At 35.7% G+C, this 21,795-nt stretch overlaps 1 protein-coding gene across 2 annotated transcripts; it reads left to right on the top strand.

The window, feature by feature from the left end:
* Nucleotides 1-6,694: 6,694 nt before the first annotated feature.
* On the top strand, nucleotides 6,695-17,927 carry DYNAP (dynactin associated protein). Of its 2 annotated transcripts, none has more exons than XM_037988044.1 (3): nucleotides 6,695-6,802; nucleotides 9,858-9,982; nucleotides 16,246-17,927. In XM_037988044.1, exons 1-3 carry the CDS (start codon nucleotides 6,784-6,786, stop codon nucleotides 16,576-16,578), a joined length of 477 nt encoding a protein of 158 aa, XP_037843972.1. In that variant the 5' UTR covers nucleotides 6,695-6,783; the 3' UTR covers nucleotides 16,579-17,927. The 2 variants fall into 2 exon arrangements, with proteins under 2 accessions (XP_037843972.1, XP_008012221.1); XM_008014030.3 differs by lacking the exon at nucleotides 6,695-6,802 and adding an exon at nucleotides 13,389-13,553 and having other exon boundaries at nucleotides 9,887-9,982.
* The last annotated feature ends 3,868 nt before the right edge of the window (nucleotides 17,928-21,795 follow it).

The following is a 21,795-nucleotide window of genomic DNA, read 5'->3' as shown; positions in this document are numbered from 1 at the left end:
ATAGCTGCTCACACGATAAATTTGAATCTACAAATGCTATCACAGGTGATTTGTTTAGCTAACACAAATACTTCAACGGAGCCTGTAGCAATGGTCAATGATAACAATTTAGCCCATTTCCAAGCACCAGCACCATGACATCAAATCCGACTCATTTGTCTTTTATATTTAACATACCTCCATTTTATTAGAATTGTTATTTTATTTTGTAATAGTTTAACAATTTTTCTAAAATTTCAGATCATGTAATTTTCCTAGAAAAAAAAAATCTAGGAACCACCCTCCAAGTAATTTGATAAAATCTCACAAAGAAATCTTTATTAACATTGGTTGGGTATTCATTACCAACATTGTTTTTGTTTTTATAAAATTAAATGATTCCTCAGTGGGAACGCAGTTTTTATCTGTTCAGAATATTTCATTTAGTATGACAATTCTCTATGTATTGGATCAGTGTACTTAATATGTATGTTTTTTAAGTACCACATTTTTTTTCCTGATGTGTAAAATTATTTTATTTATATAAGTTTTCTTCAGATTATTTTGCTGTTTAGCACCACAGTTGTTAGAATTAATTATTTGCTATTCTTTATGTAACCTTATAGTCACTTAGTTAAATGTCAGACATTTACTGTATGTCTATCTCCCAAAATACTGAAGGAGATGGAGAAGAAATAACGATGCAAGATAATCACTAAAATAATGAACGTGAACATGCCGCTTTGTTTATATTTCCTGGATATCAAGGAGGTTTTAATGGATATTGCTTGGTTCTTCCCCAGGCCTACTGTACTATAACCGCAGGAGTGCGGCAGGAATATATGTTTATAAACACCTTCACAACTGATTCTAATGCATAGGCAGGTTTAACATTCATGGTCCAATCAGTAAACCAATGAAAGCATTCTGACATGCTATATCTTACTGGTGGGTTTGGTGAAGTTGATACGAACTATACAATCTTATTTTAAATCATAAAAAGAAAAAAATCAATTTTTAAGATAAGAGAAACATGAAAAAATTAATACTACTCTTAATCCAATCTATGAAGAAAGAACTATATATAAATACTGTCAAGAATATAATCACATGGGAAGAAATGTTTCACTTAGATAAAGGAAAAACTTATTTGTAAGCAAAAATTGAAAAAATATATTTCAATATCTATTAAGCTAATAAGAATTAATTTTTAACAGTTCTTCCACTTAGCTCCGCAAGAATACTTTTTAAAAAGTGCTGCCAGCAATTTTAATAAAAGATTAAAGTTGTACTAAAATCTTTTAACTTATATTTTATTATTATAAATTTCTGTTTCTTTCTTACTAATACAAATACAATTGAAATGATCCAAGTCGTTTCCATCTGTGATGTTACTGTACACAGATATTTGTGGCTGCACTTTTCGATTTAAAAAGAAATGTGTTTTCTAATTTGTAATTTCTGTTATAAGTCAGAAATAATATTCTGGAAATGAATTCAATTTTAGATTTCATAACAATGGTAACTTTCTCCCAGACTTATACTTAGTCAGTGGTAAATATGTATTTGTTTAATAAATGGCTGAGTGAATATTTCAGACCCTGGCACATCCAGTGAATAAAATAATTAGCCAATCAGTCAATTAATCATCAACTCTTTATTCAAAAAAAGGCTTTGAGCCTCTACTGTGTACTAAGCCATCTACTTGGCACATGTCCTGTTCTTCCAAAATGCTGTTGTCCCTCTCCTTCCTCTTTTAGAAATTCATCTGTACTCTGGGACTCAATCAATCCTGTGTCCTCCACCAAGCGCTGCTCATCTCTCTTTTGAGCTATTTCTTCTTTGACCTCGTATGTCTTTTATTTTCCACCACATTCATTTTACTCTTAAGCTACCCTAGCTTTCATTATTCATGTTTTCCAGTGTCTTATCTTCTTACTGACATAATCATTGTTTTGCCAGTGACCGATATATTTTTTAACGTTTTCACAAAAATTTCCAATTTACAAACAAGTACTTATTATCCAGCTTCAACAACCATCAATGCTTTTTAATACACATTTCATTGATCATCCTATACCAAGTCAGATAACAGATATACAGGCTAAGATTCTCATCTTTGAGGGTCAATTTTTTGGAATCACTCTTTTTCTGGGCACACCTTAGGATAACAGAAACTGGTTTAGGTAATGTAAACAGAAAGGAATACGGTTATCGATGCTGAATATAGTATAAGGAGTAAAATAAAGAAGACTATCTGTAGGTTTTCTCTGACCTGCTGCGTGGTCAGAGGGCTGCAGAAAACTCCTGCCAAGTCACATTTTCCTGCAGCTCCCAAACCAGAGACTGAAAGGTAGAGTGCAGCCTGTCACCACAAAAGCTACCTATTTATTACCTTTGAAGCTTGTGTATATCAGACGCCCCCACTGCTGGGGTAAGAAGGGCTGGCATTTCCCTTTGACTTTATAAATCTCATGTGAATACATCTCATTGACAGAGCCTAGGTGTTCTGGGAACGTAGTTCCAGAATTTCAGCTGTTGGTGTAACAGGAGTACAGAGAAGGAACTAAGAATGAATAAGAATGAATGTTAACTGCCAATCAAAATGTCTACTACATCTTCTAGAGGAAGAAAATCACCTACATCTTCATAGTTAACTGAGCAAAAGCCCATAAATTACAATTATTTACAGAGTTATGGTAACATGCTTAAACTCAATAATAACAAATAAAATAACAATAAAATTACACACTCTTTACCTACTTAATCAGTACTATATTTAAATATTTTACTCAGCACTGCTAATTATGTGTTTGAACATGTGCTGTCAATATTTTTAGCAAATCAAAAATTTTTCAGCAGTTTGGAAATCAGTTTGTATTAAGGGTGATAAAATACCCTTTGATTGTGTAATCCCACATTCTGGGAACTGGTCACCTGAAAATAGCTTGGAATACAGATGATAATACCTTCCAGTATTTACATACAAGGCAGAAAAAAGAGTAAACAAAAATTACCACAACAAACATCTGTTGTGCAACTCAAAAACAAAGACTAAAAACTCCAACTTACATATAAGGAGCGTGAAAGAAAAGGTGAAAAAAACAGTATTTTATACCATACAAATGAGCAAAGTTCTTTGGAAACAATATTGGAAATATATGGTAAAGTTAATAAAATATACACCTGATGATACAGAAATTTCACTTTTAATTATACATTTAGAATTATTTAAATATTAAATATTTAAAATAAATATTTATTTAAATATTTAATATATATGCCCAAGAAGGCATATTCAAGGCATATTTTAGAGTATTCATAGCCTCATTGTTCATGATGCTAATAAAAGGGAGCCCAACTCGACTTCCATTATTAGGACAATAGGTTAATAATCAAATGAAATACTATAAAACATGAAAGTGAATAAAATAGAGTTACAAGAGTCCATGTAATTGAGTCGTATAAATATAATCTAGGTAACTCCACACCTGCATTGAGAAAAAATACAGTATAATAGGATTCATACAAATTTTAAAACATGCAAACTATACTGTATATTTTTAGAATATATTAAAACATAAAAACATCCATGAGATATATAAACACCAATTAAGGAGAGTTCTGATACCTGGTAGGAAGAGAGAAAAGGGCAGGAGGGGACTGTGCTCAGGTCCAGGGACACAGTAGCTCTCATTGCAAGTAAAACAGTGTTATCACTTAAGCTGGGCAATGGGAATGTGGCTATTTACCAATGGGAATGTGGCTATTTATACCTTTTTGTGTGGTTGCAATTTTTGTTAATGCATTTTTTAAAAATGGTGTGACTGGGGCGTGGTATGTGACGTGTAAAATAGTGCAGGATGGGGATTCAGAGGCAGGCAGAGGCCAGAAAGTTCAGAGACACGTGGGCCATGAGAGGACTTTGACCTGGGACAATGGATGCCATTTAGGCGTTTTGAACCGGATGGCGATATAAACAGGTTAACATTTTGGAAACAGTATTCTGGCGACCTTGTGAAGAATGAATCAAAGAGGGGCAAACATGGAAGTGGGAGGACCATCATATGTGGTCCTCCTCAGGTGTGAGGGTGGAATCCTTATTTCTATTTCAACATCCAATGCCCAACAGGGGATGTAAAGGGCAGTCAACAGTGTGAATAGATTGTATTAAAATCTAAATTAATTTAGGGATATTTATAATATTTTCTTTTTTAACACTAGGGCCATAAAACTGGTACATCTAATTGTACATCTAATTTTCATGTATTCTCTTGCTCCAAAGAGTATTGTATTGTTTATTTCTCAATGCATATTTTTAAGTTCACATCCTGACGTTTCTTTCCTCTTTGCCTGTGTAATCTAGTTAATACCGATTTTCGTTCTAGCCTTTACTCTACCTCCAGACCACTTTTCCTACTTTCCCCCAGTGCCTTGCCTCTTTCTACCACTCCATGGTGGTCTTTACTTCTCTCTTCTACAATTTCTCTTTCCTTCTCTCTGTCCATCCACGTGCATTGCCTCTTCCAAACTATCACCACCTTCCTCCCTCAAAGATCACTTCCTTTGTTTTCCTAATATTTTGAACACTGTCCCAGTGGTTAATTCTCACTTCCTCTCACTATCCTGCCTACCTGCCACTCCTCACCAGCTCCTCAGAGCTGAATTCATCACAGCCTTCTTCAGTCCTGCCTTAGTTCCCATCATTGTTCCATATCCAAACCTGACTCCATGAGCTGCTCCAGCTTCATGAGCTCTTGTCTTTTACCACAGCATCCTCCATCCATAGTGAGGTTGATGAAAGGAGCCAAGTCTTAACTTTGAACTATGAGACTACTGGGTTTGCACTGCTCACTGTACGCTGAGCCTGGCTACTGCAGCCCTGAACAGGGCTATGATGTCCCACCGCTGAGCCTTTGCACCCCACTCTAATCCTAGGTTGAGTTGACCCCAATTTCGGGTCCAGATCTGATAACCCAGTTATGGTTCTGTACCTTATGAATCCCAGTTTCTCTATTTGCCCTATCTTTTAAACCTGACATTTTCTGAGATTTTCATTCTGAGCTCTGATTCTAATAAGCAGTCTATCTGCTGCATTTTTTTCATGAGGCCTGGAGCCCTACCTTAATCTTTTTGTGTTCATCCCTGTAAACTAATCCCACTGATGAGTAAACCTCAGCTGCAAAAGCTGGGGCCTTCATGTTCTCAAAAATAAGGCCCACGCAGCTGATTGGTAATCCTCATGCTCTGTGAACGTCCTAACGTTTGTTTCATGCTTGGACAGAACTTGGAGAGTCAGCAAGGATGATGAGACATGTCTCCGCCCTGGGAGTTGCTAAATTCTGTGTTACTTAAAACCTGAATTCCAGCCATCTCTGTTTTCGTGGGCCGGTCTAATTCCAGGTGGCAGCACCACCCTTGCTGTGCTTCCAGTAAATATCCATACCTCCCTGATGAATCTTGATACATGTCATCAGAATCTCTAAAGGTGCCACAGTTGTATGATCTTGACAATGAATTCAAGCTCTGAGTTGTCTTTCACCTTTTCTCCCTATCATTCTTAGGGCTCAGTGTGGTATACACTAGACACTAATAAATGGCCACAGACAAGAAACGAGTGGATATCCTGAGAGCCACACACTCTAATCTTGAGTTTGTAAAAGGTCACTGAAAGCATATATAGGTCTCATCGGAAAAGTGGGGATAGTACTACTAAATTGTAGGTGTTACAAGGATTAGCTTTGGGCAGTGTGGTACGCCCATTGGAGGGTACATAAACATTTCTATAATGTCAGTAATACTATGGTAAAATCAAATCTATGTCAGAGGTTGCCTAAGGGTAGCACCATTTCCTGCGATCCATCAATTAAAGCTATTATTTTTCTTATTTCTTCAAATAGACTTTATTTTTTAGGGTAGTTTTAGATTCACATCAAAATTGAGTAAAAGGTACAGAGAGGAAAAATATGTTTTGATGGTCCCTGCCGCATGCATAGCCTCCCCCATCGTCAACATTTCCCATCAGAGTGGTATATTTTTTCACAATTGATGAAGTTGTATTTTCTTCTTCTCATTCACAGTTTTAAAATGCCAGTCATGAGAGTCAGTTTAGTAATGCAAGTCTTTTATGAAATAGTTTTTCAGCACAATGAGAATAAGGAGGGATGTAACTGTCTTTAAAAAATTGTAAACTTTTACACAAATGAGTGTGATGGCGCACAACTGGAGTTCCTGCTCCTTGGCATCCTGAGATGGAAGAGTTACTTGAGCCCAGGAATTCAAGTCCAGCCTGGGCAACACAGTGAAGTCCTGGCTATAAAAAAAAAAAAAAAAAAAAAAAAAGTAACATTTCTACAAACCCATCATCCCTCATGTGAAAAGTTTGAGTTAGATATGTTTCATAATTCAAAATTTTTAAAATTCGATGAAATATGGTACATATGTTGCATATTATACAATACATGTTGGTAGCCTGAAACACACATTAATATTTTTGTAATTGAACATGTAGATAACCATGCTAATGCTAAATTTATTAAAGACTCAAAATATCCTTGTTTGTTTATATTAATTTTTACTGCCAAATAAATTTGTGCCAAACATACAAATTAATTTTCAGTTTGCAAAGCCTTTTGGATTTTTGGAATTGTCTATCAGGGATTGTAGATCCATATTCTGAAGAAAAAATAGTTTTATTTTGGGTCTCTCCAGATAGGAGGACCAGGGTGTAAGTCAGCCAGAGAAACAAGGAAAATTTTGGCTCTATAAGAGAAAGAACTTTCAAATAGCAAAGGTCATCCAAAAATGGAATACCAACTTTTAGGTAAGTCATGAATTCCTAGTCACTGTCCTCAAACACAGGTGAATTATACAGTTGCCTTTTATTCTGTAGAAGTTGATATATATTTATCATTATGGTCCCTCCTCTAATTCCAACATACAAAAAGCTGAAAGAGAATATTTTCTTTGGTTGAACAAAAATATTAACACTTTTAACAAATCTGAAAATTAAAATCAAAAGTCAAGCTTTCACTAACAAAGAATAGAGTGTCAGCAGAGGTCTTGTCTGTCTTGGTTGCTGCTAATTTGATATCCAGGTTTCAGATATGCCTGTGATACATTAGGCACTCAATAAACAGTTGGGAATAAATTAATGGAAGACTGTGCTTTGTCAATATAACCATATTTAAAATTTATAAGTAAACTTTATATTTGGAATTAGAAAACTCAATGATATAAATCAAAACATGTTTTCTTCCTGAAGTTTCTATTTCGAATAGGACTAATTATTCTAATCCAATTGTATTGCTTAAATACTTTTTTGTTACTTTTGATTCAGTAAAGGAATAATTGGTATAAGTATTGGCTCAGCTTTGTAAACAATGCAATAAAGAACATGCTAAATGTGTTGTGAAAAAATATATATGAATTTACAGAATGTTTCAGTTTTTATTTTTACTTTTAATGATTGGTTCAAATTTCTTTGGTAATTTTGACAGGGAAGTTTGGAAATTTATTGTTCAGTTTCTATCTTTTTCACAAGGATTTTCATGCTTTTTTGGTTGCATGCCAGCATTTTACTTAGGCTTTGAAATTCTGTGTCTGACAAAAAGATGAAATATAATAACCCCTTTCCCTAAAATGTCTAAAATCATTGGTCTACTGATAAACTGAGAGCCAGCATGACATGGCTGAAGCTGTCATGCTGGCTCTCAGTTTATCAGTAGACCAAAGAAATAATAATCAGAGCTTACCAAAATTTCAGGTAAGAAAATTTTTGAGTAAGATGATTTTTAAAAATCAACTTTGACCTAGGCTTTGAGACAACAGCCAATTCACTTCTTTATTGGATGACTGAAAAACGGCCTCCTCCCCTTGCCACCTTAGAGTGCAAAAAAATGGCCAGCTACCAGAGTTCTCTCAGCCATGTGTCAGCCAGCAAGACTTTCAGATTTTTTTCGTTATAAATCCCACTCAGAACAAAGATCCTTTATTGGCGACTCTGACAGGGTAATGAGAGATATCCACGCTCTCTGTCATTCTAACAATTCAGGTGTGCTCTGCTTTTTCTGTTAAGGTTTAGATTGAGGAATTCAAAGAATTTTTCCTCATAATACAAGGTGAAGAAATATTCTTTGTAAAATAAAGAAAAATCTGACTTTCACATGATATATTTAGCTACAGAATAATGTGTTGTCTTATTTTTATGTTACTGTTTCTTTTAATTTTAAATGTTAAAATTTTCTCCAAAATTTTGTGACTGAGTCATGTAACTGCTTGGCCAGTTAGAGATTGTGAGGGTGAGACTCCAGTGACAAAAATAATCTTCCACTCTTTATGCCACTGATGTAATGTATGGATGCCATCAATAGTAATGGAGTTTCACTTCCACCGTGGCTATGTGGCTCTAGTGACAAATGAAATGTTTTTGCAGGATAAAATTGTAGTAATATTTTAAATAATATACAATTAAATGTATATTATTGGTTTAATAATAATATTCTTCTGATTTTCAAATGAATCAAAAAGTCATTCAAAAGTCATTTTTAATATTATTGACACCTTCAACCCATGTTGGTCCCTTGTACCCCATGGCTATACACTGACTGTTTGCTTTCCTTCAAGAAGAGTAAATCTTTACGTTTCTGTTTCACTTTTTAAATTGTGATAAATTACACACAACACAAAGTTCATCATCTTACTCATTTTAAGTATACAGTTAGGGGTATTAAATACATTCACAATATTCTGTAACCATCACTGCCACCGATTTCCAGATCTCTTTTTATCTTCCCAAACTGAAATTGTATATTCATTAAACAATAACTCCCCATTTTCCCCTCCTCCTAGCCCCTGGCAGCCAACATTCTACTTTCTGTCTCTATGATTTTAACTATTCTAGGTATGTTATATAAGTGAAATCTACACTATTTGTCTTTTTTGTGATGACTTATTTCACTTAGCACAATGTCCTCAAGTTTCATCTATGTGGTAGCAAATCATCATATTTTAAACTCTTCTTTGGAACAATTTTTTCCCAGTTTTTCAATTCCTAGACAGCTTTCCATGTTCTTTATATTCTACAGTTCAAAGGTAAAGCTTACAACCTGAAGGTATTGAATACATTTATAAGAGATTAAACTTTAAAAGATTAAACTTTAAAAATATTCAGAATCCAAAAGTGTCACATACAAAGAGAATAGGAATTTGTTTTTTATTATGGAACTTTCTGCACTACAAAAATACCTGGCACACTTTTGAAACTCCATATTCTCACTTGTTGAGTGAATAAACCAATACGAGAGTTGATCATTTTGCAATTTAAGACAAACTAGATTTTTTGACCAAAATAAAAAAAACTCTCTTCTTAAAGATTTTCAATATTCCATCACTCCTTTGACATTATTGCCTAAGACATTGATTCTAATAGTTTTTAATGAGTGTGGATTGCTTGAGCAACTGACAAAAGAGACACCAACCCAGGGACTGAAAAAGTGAAGTTTCCCTGAGGTCATGGGTACCTAAGAGATGGTGCCAACAAGGGGAGAGAGACATTCGTGCTTGAGTAGGAAGCAAGCAATGGTAAATTTCTATCTCAGAATGTTTTTCTGGGGTCAGTCCTAAAATAAAAGGTGAGTTCCTGAATGATGGGGCCAAAGAGGAGAGATGGAAGAATAATGTAAGGTTTTCAAAGGGAGCAGTCACAATCGCTCTCAGAGAAGTATTGGTTTTCTTGCATCTTTCTGCAATTAACATTTCATTTCCTCCTCTGAGGTGGATCCTGTTTTAGTGAATAATTAGTATTTAGTTTAATCCACGCTTGTACTGATGCATCATAGTTGATTTCCACCAGTGTTTTAATTGTTTCCTGGTTGCAGATATAAAGGGCAATGAACAAATTGAAAAATATTTTTGGAGAGAAGCTTGTGATATTGGCAGCTCTAGAATGGACAGAAAACATGGAAAATACATACTGAACGTTGAACACTCTGAAAACCAGCGGGTGAGTGTCCTTGCTCCATTTTGATAGTTTGCCTATATTACAATTTCATTTTCAGAATTTAAAAGCAATTTAATCTCTTTATTACTATGTAGCCAAGATCATAATTTTGCATTCTCCTCCAAAATAAAGAGCAACCCTGTATCAATTTTTGTGCTGTAACTTTCATGTTTTATTTTGCTATGTTATATATTTAGGTATTAATTTAAATATGTATAGATACAAAGTATTAGAAATGTTTCTATGGCCATAGGATATACAAATAGACCCTTTAACTTTCTATATACAGCTTCATGTAAACATAAACTGATGTCAGAATTTATTAAGCTCCATTTTTACAATTTGATGCTTAGAATTTTAGACTTGTCAGAACTCAGATTTCTAAATATGCTGAAAAACCAGATATTAATCCTAGATATTAATATTCCTAAGAAAGAAATCCTCCAAAAATACCACGTCAAAATATGACTATTTTGTCTGCTTTTTAAAAAATATTTTATACCAAAAACCAAGCCTTCAGTGTATAGTTTCATAATCATATATCTGTATCATATACAGATTTTATGTATCTATTTATATCCAACCAAATAACCTTTGACTTCAGAAAAAAGGAAGGACATGTAATGAAAATTAAAATGGTGAGTTAAAATTCACTGCCTGAAGAATGAATGAAACATGTGTGAAGAAATAGCTTGCTTTTGTCATATGGAGCTGTGGTAATCAGCCTGTATAACTCACGAGATAAACCAAAGAAGAAAGTCCTGTTTCTCAGTACGTGTTAATACAAAACTGCTATAGAGGATTTCTGGTTCACCAAAGGAAACAAGATCTTCAGTCCCTGGGTTGGTGTCTGGAAGTTTGCTTGGTCAGTTGCTCAGGCAACCCTGTAATTGGATCTTCTAGATGTCCAAATACTCAGATGGAAAAAATATATATACTTGGCCAGGTATGTATCATCTTGATAGTTTTTCTAGATAATAACAAATATAAAGATGTTTACAAATATTAGCTTACATTTTTTACAGCATATATCTGGATAGCTGACTAAATATTTTACTTTATTATATTATTCAGGCATAGATACAGCAATATTTTTCTCTTCAGACCAAATTCAATAATGGAATTTTAAAAGTAATTGAAGATTATAAACACAATAAAAATAAATTTTGGTGTCTTTGTTTTTCTGTTAGGGATCTAAGAAATCTCAAGTTAATTCTTATAAAGTTAGGGTAAAAAACTTATAGAATGTACTTTAGTAAGTACAACTAACGCATTTCAGTTGCCTGTGGCCATTATTAGCTAATGCTGATTACGCTAATGCTGGTTAAACATTATTTACAGGTCTTCAACTCTTCCAGTTTGGAAAAGAGACTCCACCTGTACTAAGAGTCAGAGCAACCTGACACAGTAAAATTATTACTTAAGCTGCAAACTAGGCCTAGATCACAGGTTCCCCATCCTTAGTGTAGACCCACCCATCACCTTCCTCTCTGAAAGGGCTGGGATTCTAACAGGGCCAGAAAATTCTGGGAAACTGCCCCGCTGAGTGAGTTTCACTTTGTTTGCAAAGTGCATTAAAATGTTCAGGTTCACCAGCCACAAGCAAATCGGATGTAATGAAAACAACAGGATCAGCATCTAGTTATATAAGCAAGGGTATTAACAAAGGTAAGTTCAACTTCTTCAAATTTGCGTAATGAATATTAAGTAGAATTTTGTTTATTCATATTTGATAAACATGGGACTGATATCTATTTCTTTGATATTATACTTACAGAAAAACTTAACTTAGCTAATTGTCTACTGCCAGGAGTATCCCATCTTATTTAATGACAATTTTATAATTTTGTATTTTTAATGATAATTTCTAATGGGTCAATGATTATATACCATTCTGGTTTGACAGTTTTCATGGAACTCACTGGTTCATTGGCCAGTAATTTCTATAACTATTAGTAATGGGTTATTAAATCATCTGTATTCTTCTTTTGAAGCTGATTGAGGAGTGACCCAAGATCACCTTGATTCACAGCTAGAAAGTAAACATTATCATCCTGTGAGATGAAGAGCCTTAGATAATTCTACATTATGTTTCATATGTAATAAAACTTTTGGCTGGGTATAGCAGCTCATGCTTACAATGCCAGCACCTTGAGGGGGCAGAGCCAGAGGATTGCTTGAGCCCAGGAGTTCTAGACCAGCCTGGGCAACATATGGAGACCCCATCGCTATGAAAAATAACATCAAAAATAATTAAATGAGCATAATGGCATACGCCTGTAGTCATGGCTACTCAGAAAGCTGAGATGAGAGGACTGCTTGAGCCTTGGGAGGTCAAGGTTTCAGTGAACCATGATTGTGTCACTGCACTACAGCCTGGGTTACAGAGAGAGATCCCATCTCAACAAAACAAAACAAAATGAAACTAACAAAAAACATTTCCACAAGAGCCATAAATTCCTGAATCTACTCCTCTCTCATGTTCACTTTATCTTATCCTTCCCCTCATTTAACACACCCCTTCCCTGAAGTCTTTCCCCGCCAACTCAGTCATTTTCAATCCATATTTACCTCTTCTGAATAATTTACAATTATTGCATTTATTTGTTAATTATACACTAACCTGTTTTGTCTCCCTGTTAGCATATAGACTCCTTGAGAGCAGAAACCTGTATTGTTGTGGACTGTTTTTACATTGCTCTATGCCCAAGAGGGACCCAGCAAAAGCATACTGTAAATTTGACCAATGGTTTGTCTTCTATGTCACTGTCATAGGCTTGCAAGTTCCATTGGATAGAGCATGGTATGAATTATGTAAAGCAGTCACTTTGTGTAAGAATTTTTCACTAGTATCATGTAGTATAGTATATACTACATTACTATATTAGCATAGCATGGTGTAGCATAACAATATACTATTCCTAGTATAGTGTAGTGGAGTACATGGGCCTTAACACCAGAAGGTCCGAGCTCCCATGCTCGCTGTTGTGTCATGATGACAAATCATTTCAACTCTTTTTACTTCAATATTTTCATTTCCAAAATGACCTGAGCAGGTTGTACCCAATAAGATGCAAGGACTTCAGCTCACCATCCTCTTCCTTATAGAGGCTTCTTAATATATGTTCCACATATGGCAGCTTGCAACGTTAAGGATATTCAATCCATTTGTGTACTATGAGGAAGAGGATACACATTCCTGAACTAGAACTTTAGTAACTTACCAAAATTAGTTAAAGTATAATATATAATAAATGTCTAGATTTTTTTTTTATCTTCAGGGCATAAGAAAAGATTTATTCCTTTTAAAAGTCATACTCTTAGGTATGTTTGATAGAAGAGTTTTATTTTAGCAATTCAACGCCATGGTTTCCTAGGCTTCCTACTCACTTCTAGTCTGCCTTTGTAGCCAACCACATGTCCAAATGACCAAGAGGCTCACAGTTCCATACGCTGGTGTCCACCTTCAAATGATATAACCAGTGATGTCTCTCCCAACTTAACTGGGGTCTGCATGAGCCCAGGGGTCCTTGCACATTCAAGATGTCTACAATCAGAATCCAGTAACACACAGGTAATGTTTAGCACAGGAGCTTTTATTCAGGTTGGGATGTGCTCTATAAGGGCATCTACTTTGCCTATTATTTCCCAAGAAATGTATTTAATTACTTAATTCATTTACATTTGTATTAAGCATCTGCTGTATTCTCAGTATAGGTACAAGTCACTGTGAGGCAATTCACAAGAAAATAAATATTTGCTAGTCTCTGTTTTCTAAGAGCTAATGTTCTAACTGGGGACTCAAATATCCATAATAGATACAGAACATACATGAAAATCAAAGGAATAAGTGTAAGGTGCAAATGCAAGGTTAGGGAGGGGCGGGTGAATAAGAATGTTGGCAATATTAAGGTTTAATTCACCATTAGGCTCTGATGGGAGACTGTCATATTTAAAGTTTCCCAGGTCCTATTATTTTGGTGATCACTTTATTTTCTTACTCTGTGCAGCCTCTGAACCTGGGTGTGGCACTTTCTTTAACTCCCTGGGTTCTGTCCTCTGGTGTATATGACCTTGACACAGAAACCTTACTGTTCTCTGGAGTGTCTCCACTAGCGTTGGAGACCAGACTTGGCTCTCCTTGGTTCCTGACCTCATGTCCTGTAGGCTGAATGAACTTTACCTCGTGACTGTATCTTTAAGTCTTCAGCCGTTGTATAGAAATTTAACATTGACTATAAATTACCAATATGCTTCGCAGTTTGGTTTGGTTCCACAAACTCTGGCATTCCTTCCTTTCCCTGCTTAGTCTTGTTATAGAGACTTAGTAGAGAGCCTCTGAGCCTTGTTTCTTGATTCTGGACAAAACAACATGAACTTTATACTGTTTCTGGGACAATGTGAAATAATAAATAAGCTCAGTAGGATGGAATTAGAAAATGTTTCTTCTTGTTTGCAGAGGTAAAGTAATCCATATCAATCATGGAATTGAAGGAGGTCTTCAATAACATCAAGTCTGCTGGCTCTTTTTTTTATTTTTATTTTTTATTTTTTGTTTTTTGAGGCAGAGTCTCACTCTGTAACCTAGGCTGGAGCACAATGGCACAAGCACGTCTCACTGCAGCTTCACCCTTCTGGGCTTAAACAATCCTCCCATCTCAGCCTGCCAAGTAGCTAGGACCACATGCATATGCCACCATGCCTGACTATTTTTTGTACTTTTTGTAGAGATGAGGTCTTGCCATGTAGTCCAGGCTGGTCTCAACCTCCTGGGCTCAAAGGATCCACCCACCTTAGCCTCCCCCAATGGTAGGATTACAAGCGTGAACCTCCATGCCCAGCCTCTGCTGGTTCTTAAACTTGACTGCATATTAGAATCACCTGGGGACTGTTTAGGACAAATCAAATGCCTGAGCCCCACCCCAGACCAATTAAATCAGAAACTCTGGGGGGTGGGGCCCATACAACAATAGTTTTTAAAAACTACCCAGATGAATCTAATGTACAACTAGTGATGAGAATGGCTGATCTAGTCCCGTTAAATTATTTAACAATTAGGGAAAATATGGCTCAGGAAAGTTTAGAGAGTTGCTAGAACTCACACGGTTTTTGCCAGAAGGGGCCAAAGCAGGAGGAGAACATAGTTTCCTTCTGTCTGATCATGCACGTTTAATGTCACTAAAGGGCTCTTTTTAAGTTTGTGTAATGCAGTATTATAGAATCCTCTCCCAGATGTACATAAGCCTTTTTGCCACTTTCTTTCCTTGAACCTCCTTTTCAGTGCCTCCCATCAAGGAAAGAGGATGTTATTTGTCCTAGGGTTAACTTGGTCTTAGTGGCCCTCATTTCCCTGGCCTTGGTGACCATTGCCCTCATTCTTTTGCTGCTGTCTTGGTGTCATCAGGCTTTTCATGAAACTCTAGTCTTCCAACAAATACCGTGGCCCATGTTTTGTAATATTTCAGACCTACTGTATTCTGTCTGAAAGGTACAAGTTTTGTATTCTATTCCTTGAAGATCTTGCTTTCATCCAGGTAATTATGAAATAATCTGTTGGACTCCAAAGCCCTTGTTTCTAAATTCTATATTATACTGCATCAAAACCAAATATAATATTTTTGAAAAGTGGTAACTTTATATATGTTATTTTTAATCTTCTCAACAACAATATAAGATGTAGTGCTCACATTAAAAAAAAAAGGTAGGAGTGAGAGAGGGAAAAATAAGAGGAACACAGAGGGTTTTTTAGGGCAGTGAGACTACTCTGCATGATACTATAATGGTAAATACATATCATTATACAGTTGTCCAAACCCATACAGTGTACATCACCAAGAGTGAACCCTAAAGTAATCTGATAATGGTATATCATTGTAGGTTCATTAATTGTAACAAATGTTCTACTCCGATTGGAGAAGTGGACAATTGGTGAGGCTGAACATGTGTGACGCAGGAGGGATGTGGGAAATCTCTGTATTTCCTGCTTAGTTTTGCTGTCAACCTAAAACTGCTCTAAAAATAAAGTCTGTTAAAAAGACAAATGGAAAATAGGATAAGAGAAGATGAGATTTTGCAGATTTGTCTTTCTTCTAATGTAAGGGACAATTATTTCTACCTGCATGAAAACATGGACTTCAAGCCCAACTTTAAGAGACACATAGTGACTCAAATGATGTTAACGCAATAAGTTATAAGTAATTTAAAAGAGATGATAAATTACAAGCAGTTTTGTTTCTCATTGCTGATATTTTTATACACATGCTTAGGTAAAAGAGCATTGCCGCAATGACTGGTCTATGTGGAAAGTCTTCCTGGCTTGTCTCTTAGCCTGTGTGATAATGACAGCAATTGGAGTACTTATAGTATGCTTGGTGAATAACAAAGGATCTGCCAGTTCCTCCATTGTTATCCAGCTATCCACAAACAATGGAGAGTGTGTGACTGTCAAACCTGGAACACCCTCTCCTGCTTGTCCACCTACAATGACCACCACTTCGACTGTACCTGCAAGTACAGCCACTGAAACTACAACTTCAACAGCTACAACTGCCACCACTTCCACAGAACCTACATCTGCTGCAGCTGCCAATCAATTATAATTTGAACAGCCACAGTCATCACTTCACCTGAAACTTCAGCCTCTACCACTTCAACTCAGTTTGCAACTATAACAGCTACTCCTATCACTTCAAGTGGAACCATGGCTGCAGTCACTTTAACAGACTATAACTGTTACAACGTCAACAATATCGAGTCCTACTTCAACTTAAACTTACTTGACAACTCAAACAATCACCACTTCTACCATCTCTGACTGAATCAACAACTACATTCCCTTCAACTGAATCTGCAACTAATTCCACTTAACCTATAACTACTGTAACTTCTACTTAGCCTACAGTAACAATGCTCATCACTCTTTTCCAACAATGTATAATCTCCACCTATTCATCTGAGGACTAAGCTCTGATTTTTTATCTTGCCCAAATTCCTTTCTAGGGGGTCTGGGGAGTCATGCCCTACAAACCATACATTCTCATCAGATGGGTTTTATTTAACCCCATATATTGTGACTTACTTTCTAATCTGACTCTGGCATAATAAGGGCAAAAAAATCAAAATGTTTTACCCCAAAGTATATTTCCTTGCAATACCTTGAAATTGTCCTGCAAAGTCTCTTGTGGAGGAACTCCACATTCTATAAATAACATCCTTCCCCCTTTGTTTTCCTTCCTTTCTTTCCAGATCCAAGAGATAATCAACTAAGAGCCAGGCACCCTTTTAGGTCTGATAAGAAACATTTTACAACCTGCTCTCTCTCTGAAGTCTGCTTTCTGAGAAATTCCTCTGAACAATAAAACTTGATCTCCACAATCCTTTATCTTAACCTGAACATTCCTTTCCATCGATCTCAGGTCTTCAGATAAACTAGACCAATTATCAACCAGAACATGTTTAAATTTACCTCTAGCCTGGAAGCCCCCACTTTGAGTTGTCCTGCCTTTCTGAACCAAGCCAATGTATTTCTTAAATGTATTTGATTGATGTCTCGTGCCTCCCTAAAAATATATAAAACCAAACTGTACCCCAACCACCTTGGATACATGTTCTCAGGACCTCCTGAGGGCTGTGTCCTGAGGCCATGGTCACTCATATTTGGCTCAGAATAAATCTCTTAAAATATTTTACAGCATTTGACTTTTTTTGTCAATACATCCAAACCTGCAACCACAAATGCCACCACTACCACTTAAAATTTGATAGAACTAGCATCAGTCATCAAAATGACCTGTTCTATATTAAGTTAACTTTTAGTTATCACCAGTAATATTAGCCTACAACAACTACTCCCCACACTGGCTCTTCCCCAAAATTGAAATTGTACGGTATCTGAGTCTAGTTCTAGCCAACATAACATTATTGCCAACATTAAAAGCTTCTGCAAAGCAAAGGGGATGAAACGAGAAGGCAGCCTGCAGAATAGGAGAAAATGTTTGTAAATTGTATATCTAATAGATGGTTGATATGTAAAATATATCAGGAATTCACATAACTCAATAGCAAAAAATAATAATAATAATAACCTGATTTAAAAATGGGCAAAAGATTGGAATATACATTTTCCCAAAGAGGACATACAAATGGCCAACAGGTATGTGAAAAGGTGGTCAACAGCACTAACCATCACAATGAGATACCACCTCACAGTTGTTTGACTATTATCAAAAAGTAAGTAGATAACAAGTGTTATTGAGGATGTGGAGAATAAGGGACCCTTGTACACTGTTGGCGAGAATGTGAATTAATACAGCCATTATGGACAATAGTGTGGAGGTTCCTCAAAAAATTAAAAACAGAACTACCATATGATCCAACAGTCCCACTTCTGGGCATGAAATCATTGTCTTGAAGATATATCTGCACTTCCATGTTCACTTCAGTATTATTCACAATAGTCAAGATATGGGACTGATCTAAGCTTCCATCAATGAATGAATGGATAAAGAACATGTGATATATATAAAATATTTGTCTATATTCAGCCTTTTAAAGGCTGAATAGTATTCCATTGTGTGTGTGTGTGTATATATCTATATATATACACACACACAATTTATCATATATATGATAACTATGTACTATGTATGTATGCACAATGGAATACTATCCAGACTTCAAAAAGAAGGAAAGCCTGACATTTGCAACAACATGAATTAACTTGGAAGCTATTATGCTAAGTAACATAGACCAGACACATAAAGACAAATATTGCTTGATATCACTTACATGTCGAATCTAAAATAGTCAAACTTAGAGAAACAGAGAGTAGAAAGGTGGTTGCCAGTGGATGGGGAATAGAGAAAATAGGCAGATACAGGTTAAAGGGTACAAACTATCAGTTATAAGATCAATAAGTTCTAGAGATCTAATGTACAATATGGTATCTATAGTTAATAATAACGTATTGCATATTTGAAAATTGCTAAGGTAATAGATCTCAAGTGTTCTCAATCCAAACACAAGAAAAATGATAATTATGTCAAGTGAAAAATATGTTAATTAGCTCCATTGTGGGAATCATTATAAAGGTATATTTATATGAAAACACCATGGTGTATTCCTTGAATTGTTGTGTTTATGAAAAAAAAAAAAAACATGTTTTCCACCTTAAGTATATAAAATATACAAATTTTTCATCAATCATACCTCAGTCTTTAAAAAATAAATTAATATCAAAAAAGAAATATGTTATATCAGTAAATATAATAAAAAGAGATTATATTCTCCATCAATAAAAATAAAAAATAAGATAATCCATAGAATATTCAAAATAGCTTCTACAATTAAGTTGAGTAAAGGTGTAGGATATAAAGTCAACAGACAAAAATTAATTGTATTTCTATATACTATTGGAGTTGCTAATAACATTTACAGTAGCATGAAAACATGATATGCATAGATATAAATCTAACTGAATATGTGCAAGAGCTATCTGCTGAAAACTACAAAGCACTTTTGAAATAAATCAGGGAAGACCTAAATAGAGAAATATACTGTGTTAATGGATTGGAAGAGTCATGTTAAGATGTTCGGATTTCTCCATATTGGTCTAGAGTTTCAATGTAATCCCAATCAAAATATCAGAAATATTTTCTGTGAAATCAAGAAACTAGTTTTTAACTATGTGGAAGGGGGAAGGAACTAGAATAACTAAAACAATTCTGAAAAAGAAACGCTGAAAGAATCACAGTAATGATTTCAAGACTTACCGTAAATTGTAGCAATCAAGAGTTTTATATAGGTAAATGGAAAGAAGCATAGATCAATGGCCCAGAATAGAGAATCTAGAAAGATCTACAAACATATGGTCGATTCAACTTTCACAAATGTCCAAAGGCAATTCAATGAGAAAAGAATAGTTTTTTCAATAGTTGGTGCTGAACAATCGGGCAATTTTATATACATACATACATACGTACAACTGTCTAATTTTTCAGTGTATGTAAATATGCATATGTCTTTTAAAAAGATCCTTGACTCATAATTCCCACACTTTCAAAAAGTAATTCCAGATGGATTATAGACCTAAATGTAAAACCTAGAACTAGGAAATTTCTATGAGAAAATCTTTGTGGTTGAGGGGAGGTTCCAAGATGGCCAAATAGGAACAGCTCCAGTCTACAGCTCCCAGCATGAGCAACACAGAAGACTGGTGATTTCTGCATTTCTAACTGAGGTACCAGGCATCACCTCACCTGGGAAGCGCAAAGGGTTGGGGAATGCCCTTTCCTAACCAAGGGAACCCATGACAGACAGCACCTGGAGAATTGGGTCACTCCCACCCTGATACTGCACTTTTCCAATGGTCTTAGCAAACGGCATACAAGGAGATTACATCCCGTGCCTGGCTCAGAGGGTCCCACGCCCACGGACCAAATCTACATCAGATTGGTGTACCTGAAAGTGATGGGGAGAATGGAATCAAGTTGGAAAACACTCTGCAGGATATTATCCAGGAGAACTTCCCCAACCTAGCAAGGCAGGCCAACATTCAAATTCAGGAAATACAGAGAATGCCACAAAGATACTCCTCAAGAAGAGAAACTCCAAGACACATAATTGTCAAATTCACCAAAGTTGAAATGAAGGAAAAAATGTTAATGGTAGCCAGAGAGAAAGGTCGGGTTACTCACAAAGTGAAGCCCATCAGACTCACAATGGATCTCTCGGCAGAAACTCTACAAGCTATAAGAGAGTGGCGTCCAATATTCAACATTCTTAAAGAAAAGAATTTTCAACCCAGAATTTCATATCCAGCCAAACTAAGCTTCATAAGTGAAGGTGAAATAAAATCCCTTACAGATAAGCAAATGCTGAGAGATTTTGTCACCACCAGGCCTGCCTTACAAGAGCTCCTGAAGGAAGCACTAAACATGGAAAGGAACAACCGGTACCAGCTACTGCAAAAACATACCAAATTGTAAAGAGCATCATTGCTAGGAAGAAACTGCATCAACTAACAAGCAAAATAACCAGCTAACGTCATAATGACAGGATCAAATTCACACATAAGAATATTAACCTTAAATGTAAATGGGCTAAATGCTCCAATTAAAAGACAAAGACTGGCAAATTGGATAAAGAGTCAAGACCCATCAGTTTGCTGTATTCAGGAGATCCATCTCACATGCAGAGACATACATAGGCTCAAAATAAAGGGATGGAGGAAGATCTATCAAGCAAATGGAAAGCGAAAAAAAATCAGGGGTTGCAATCCTAGTCTCTGATAAAACAGACTTTAAACCAACAAAGATCAAAAGAGACAAAGAAACCCATTATATAATGGTAAAGGGATCAATTCAACAAGAAGAGCTAACTATCTTAAATATATATGCACCCAATATGGGAGCATCCAGATTCATAAAGCAAGTCCTTGGAGACCTATAAAGAGACTTAGACTCCCAAACAATAATAATGGGAGACTTTAACACCCCACTGTCAACATTAGACAGATCAACGAGACAGAAAGTTAACAAGGATATCCAGGAATTGAACTCAGCTCTGCACCAAGCAGACCTAATAGACATCTACAGAGCTCTCCACCCCAAATCAACAGAATATACATTCTTCTCAGCACCACGTCACACTTAGTCCAAAATTGACCACATAGTTGGAAGTAAAGCACTCCTCAGCAAATGTAAAAGAACAGAATTTATAACAAACTGTCTCTCAGACCACAGTGCAATCAAACTAGAACTCAGGATTAAGAAACTCAATCAAAACCACTCAACTACATGGGAACTGAACAACCTGTT

This window comes from Chlorocebus sabaeus, chromosome 18, assembly GCF_047675955.1.
Source record: "Chlorocebus sabaeus isolate Y175 chromosome 18, mChlSab1.0.hap1, whole genome shotgun sequence".
Classification (NCBI taxonomy): Eukaryota; Metazoa; Chordata; class Mammalia; order Primates; family Cercopithecidae; genus Chlorocebus; species Chlorocebus sabaeus.
The sequence above is the reverse complement of the archived record's forward strand: the minus strand, read 5'-3'. Positions and strand labels throughout refer to the sequence as shown.

Excerpts from the sequence above, each read along its gene's own strand:
- DYNAP (XM_008014030.3), top strand. The coding sequence starts at position 9,926 with ATGGACAGAAAACATGGAAAATACATACTGAACGTTGAACACTCTGAA. Across the intron at positions 9,983-13,388 it reads AACACTCTGAAAACCAGCGG|CCAACCACATGTCCAAATGA; the intron begins GTGAGTGTCCTT and ends CTGCCTTTGTAG. Across the intron at positions 13,554-16,245 it reads CAGAATCCAGTAACACACAG|GTAAAAGAGCATTGCCGCAA; the intron begins GTAATGTTTAGC and ends ACACATGCTTAG.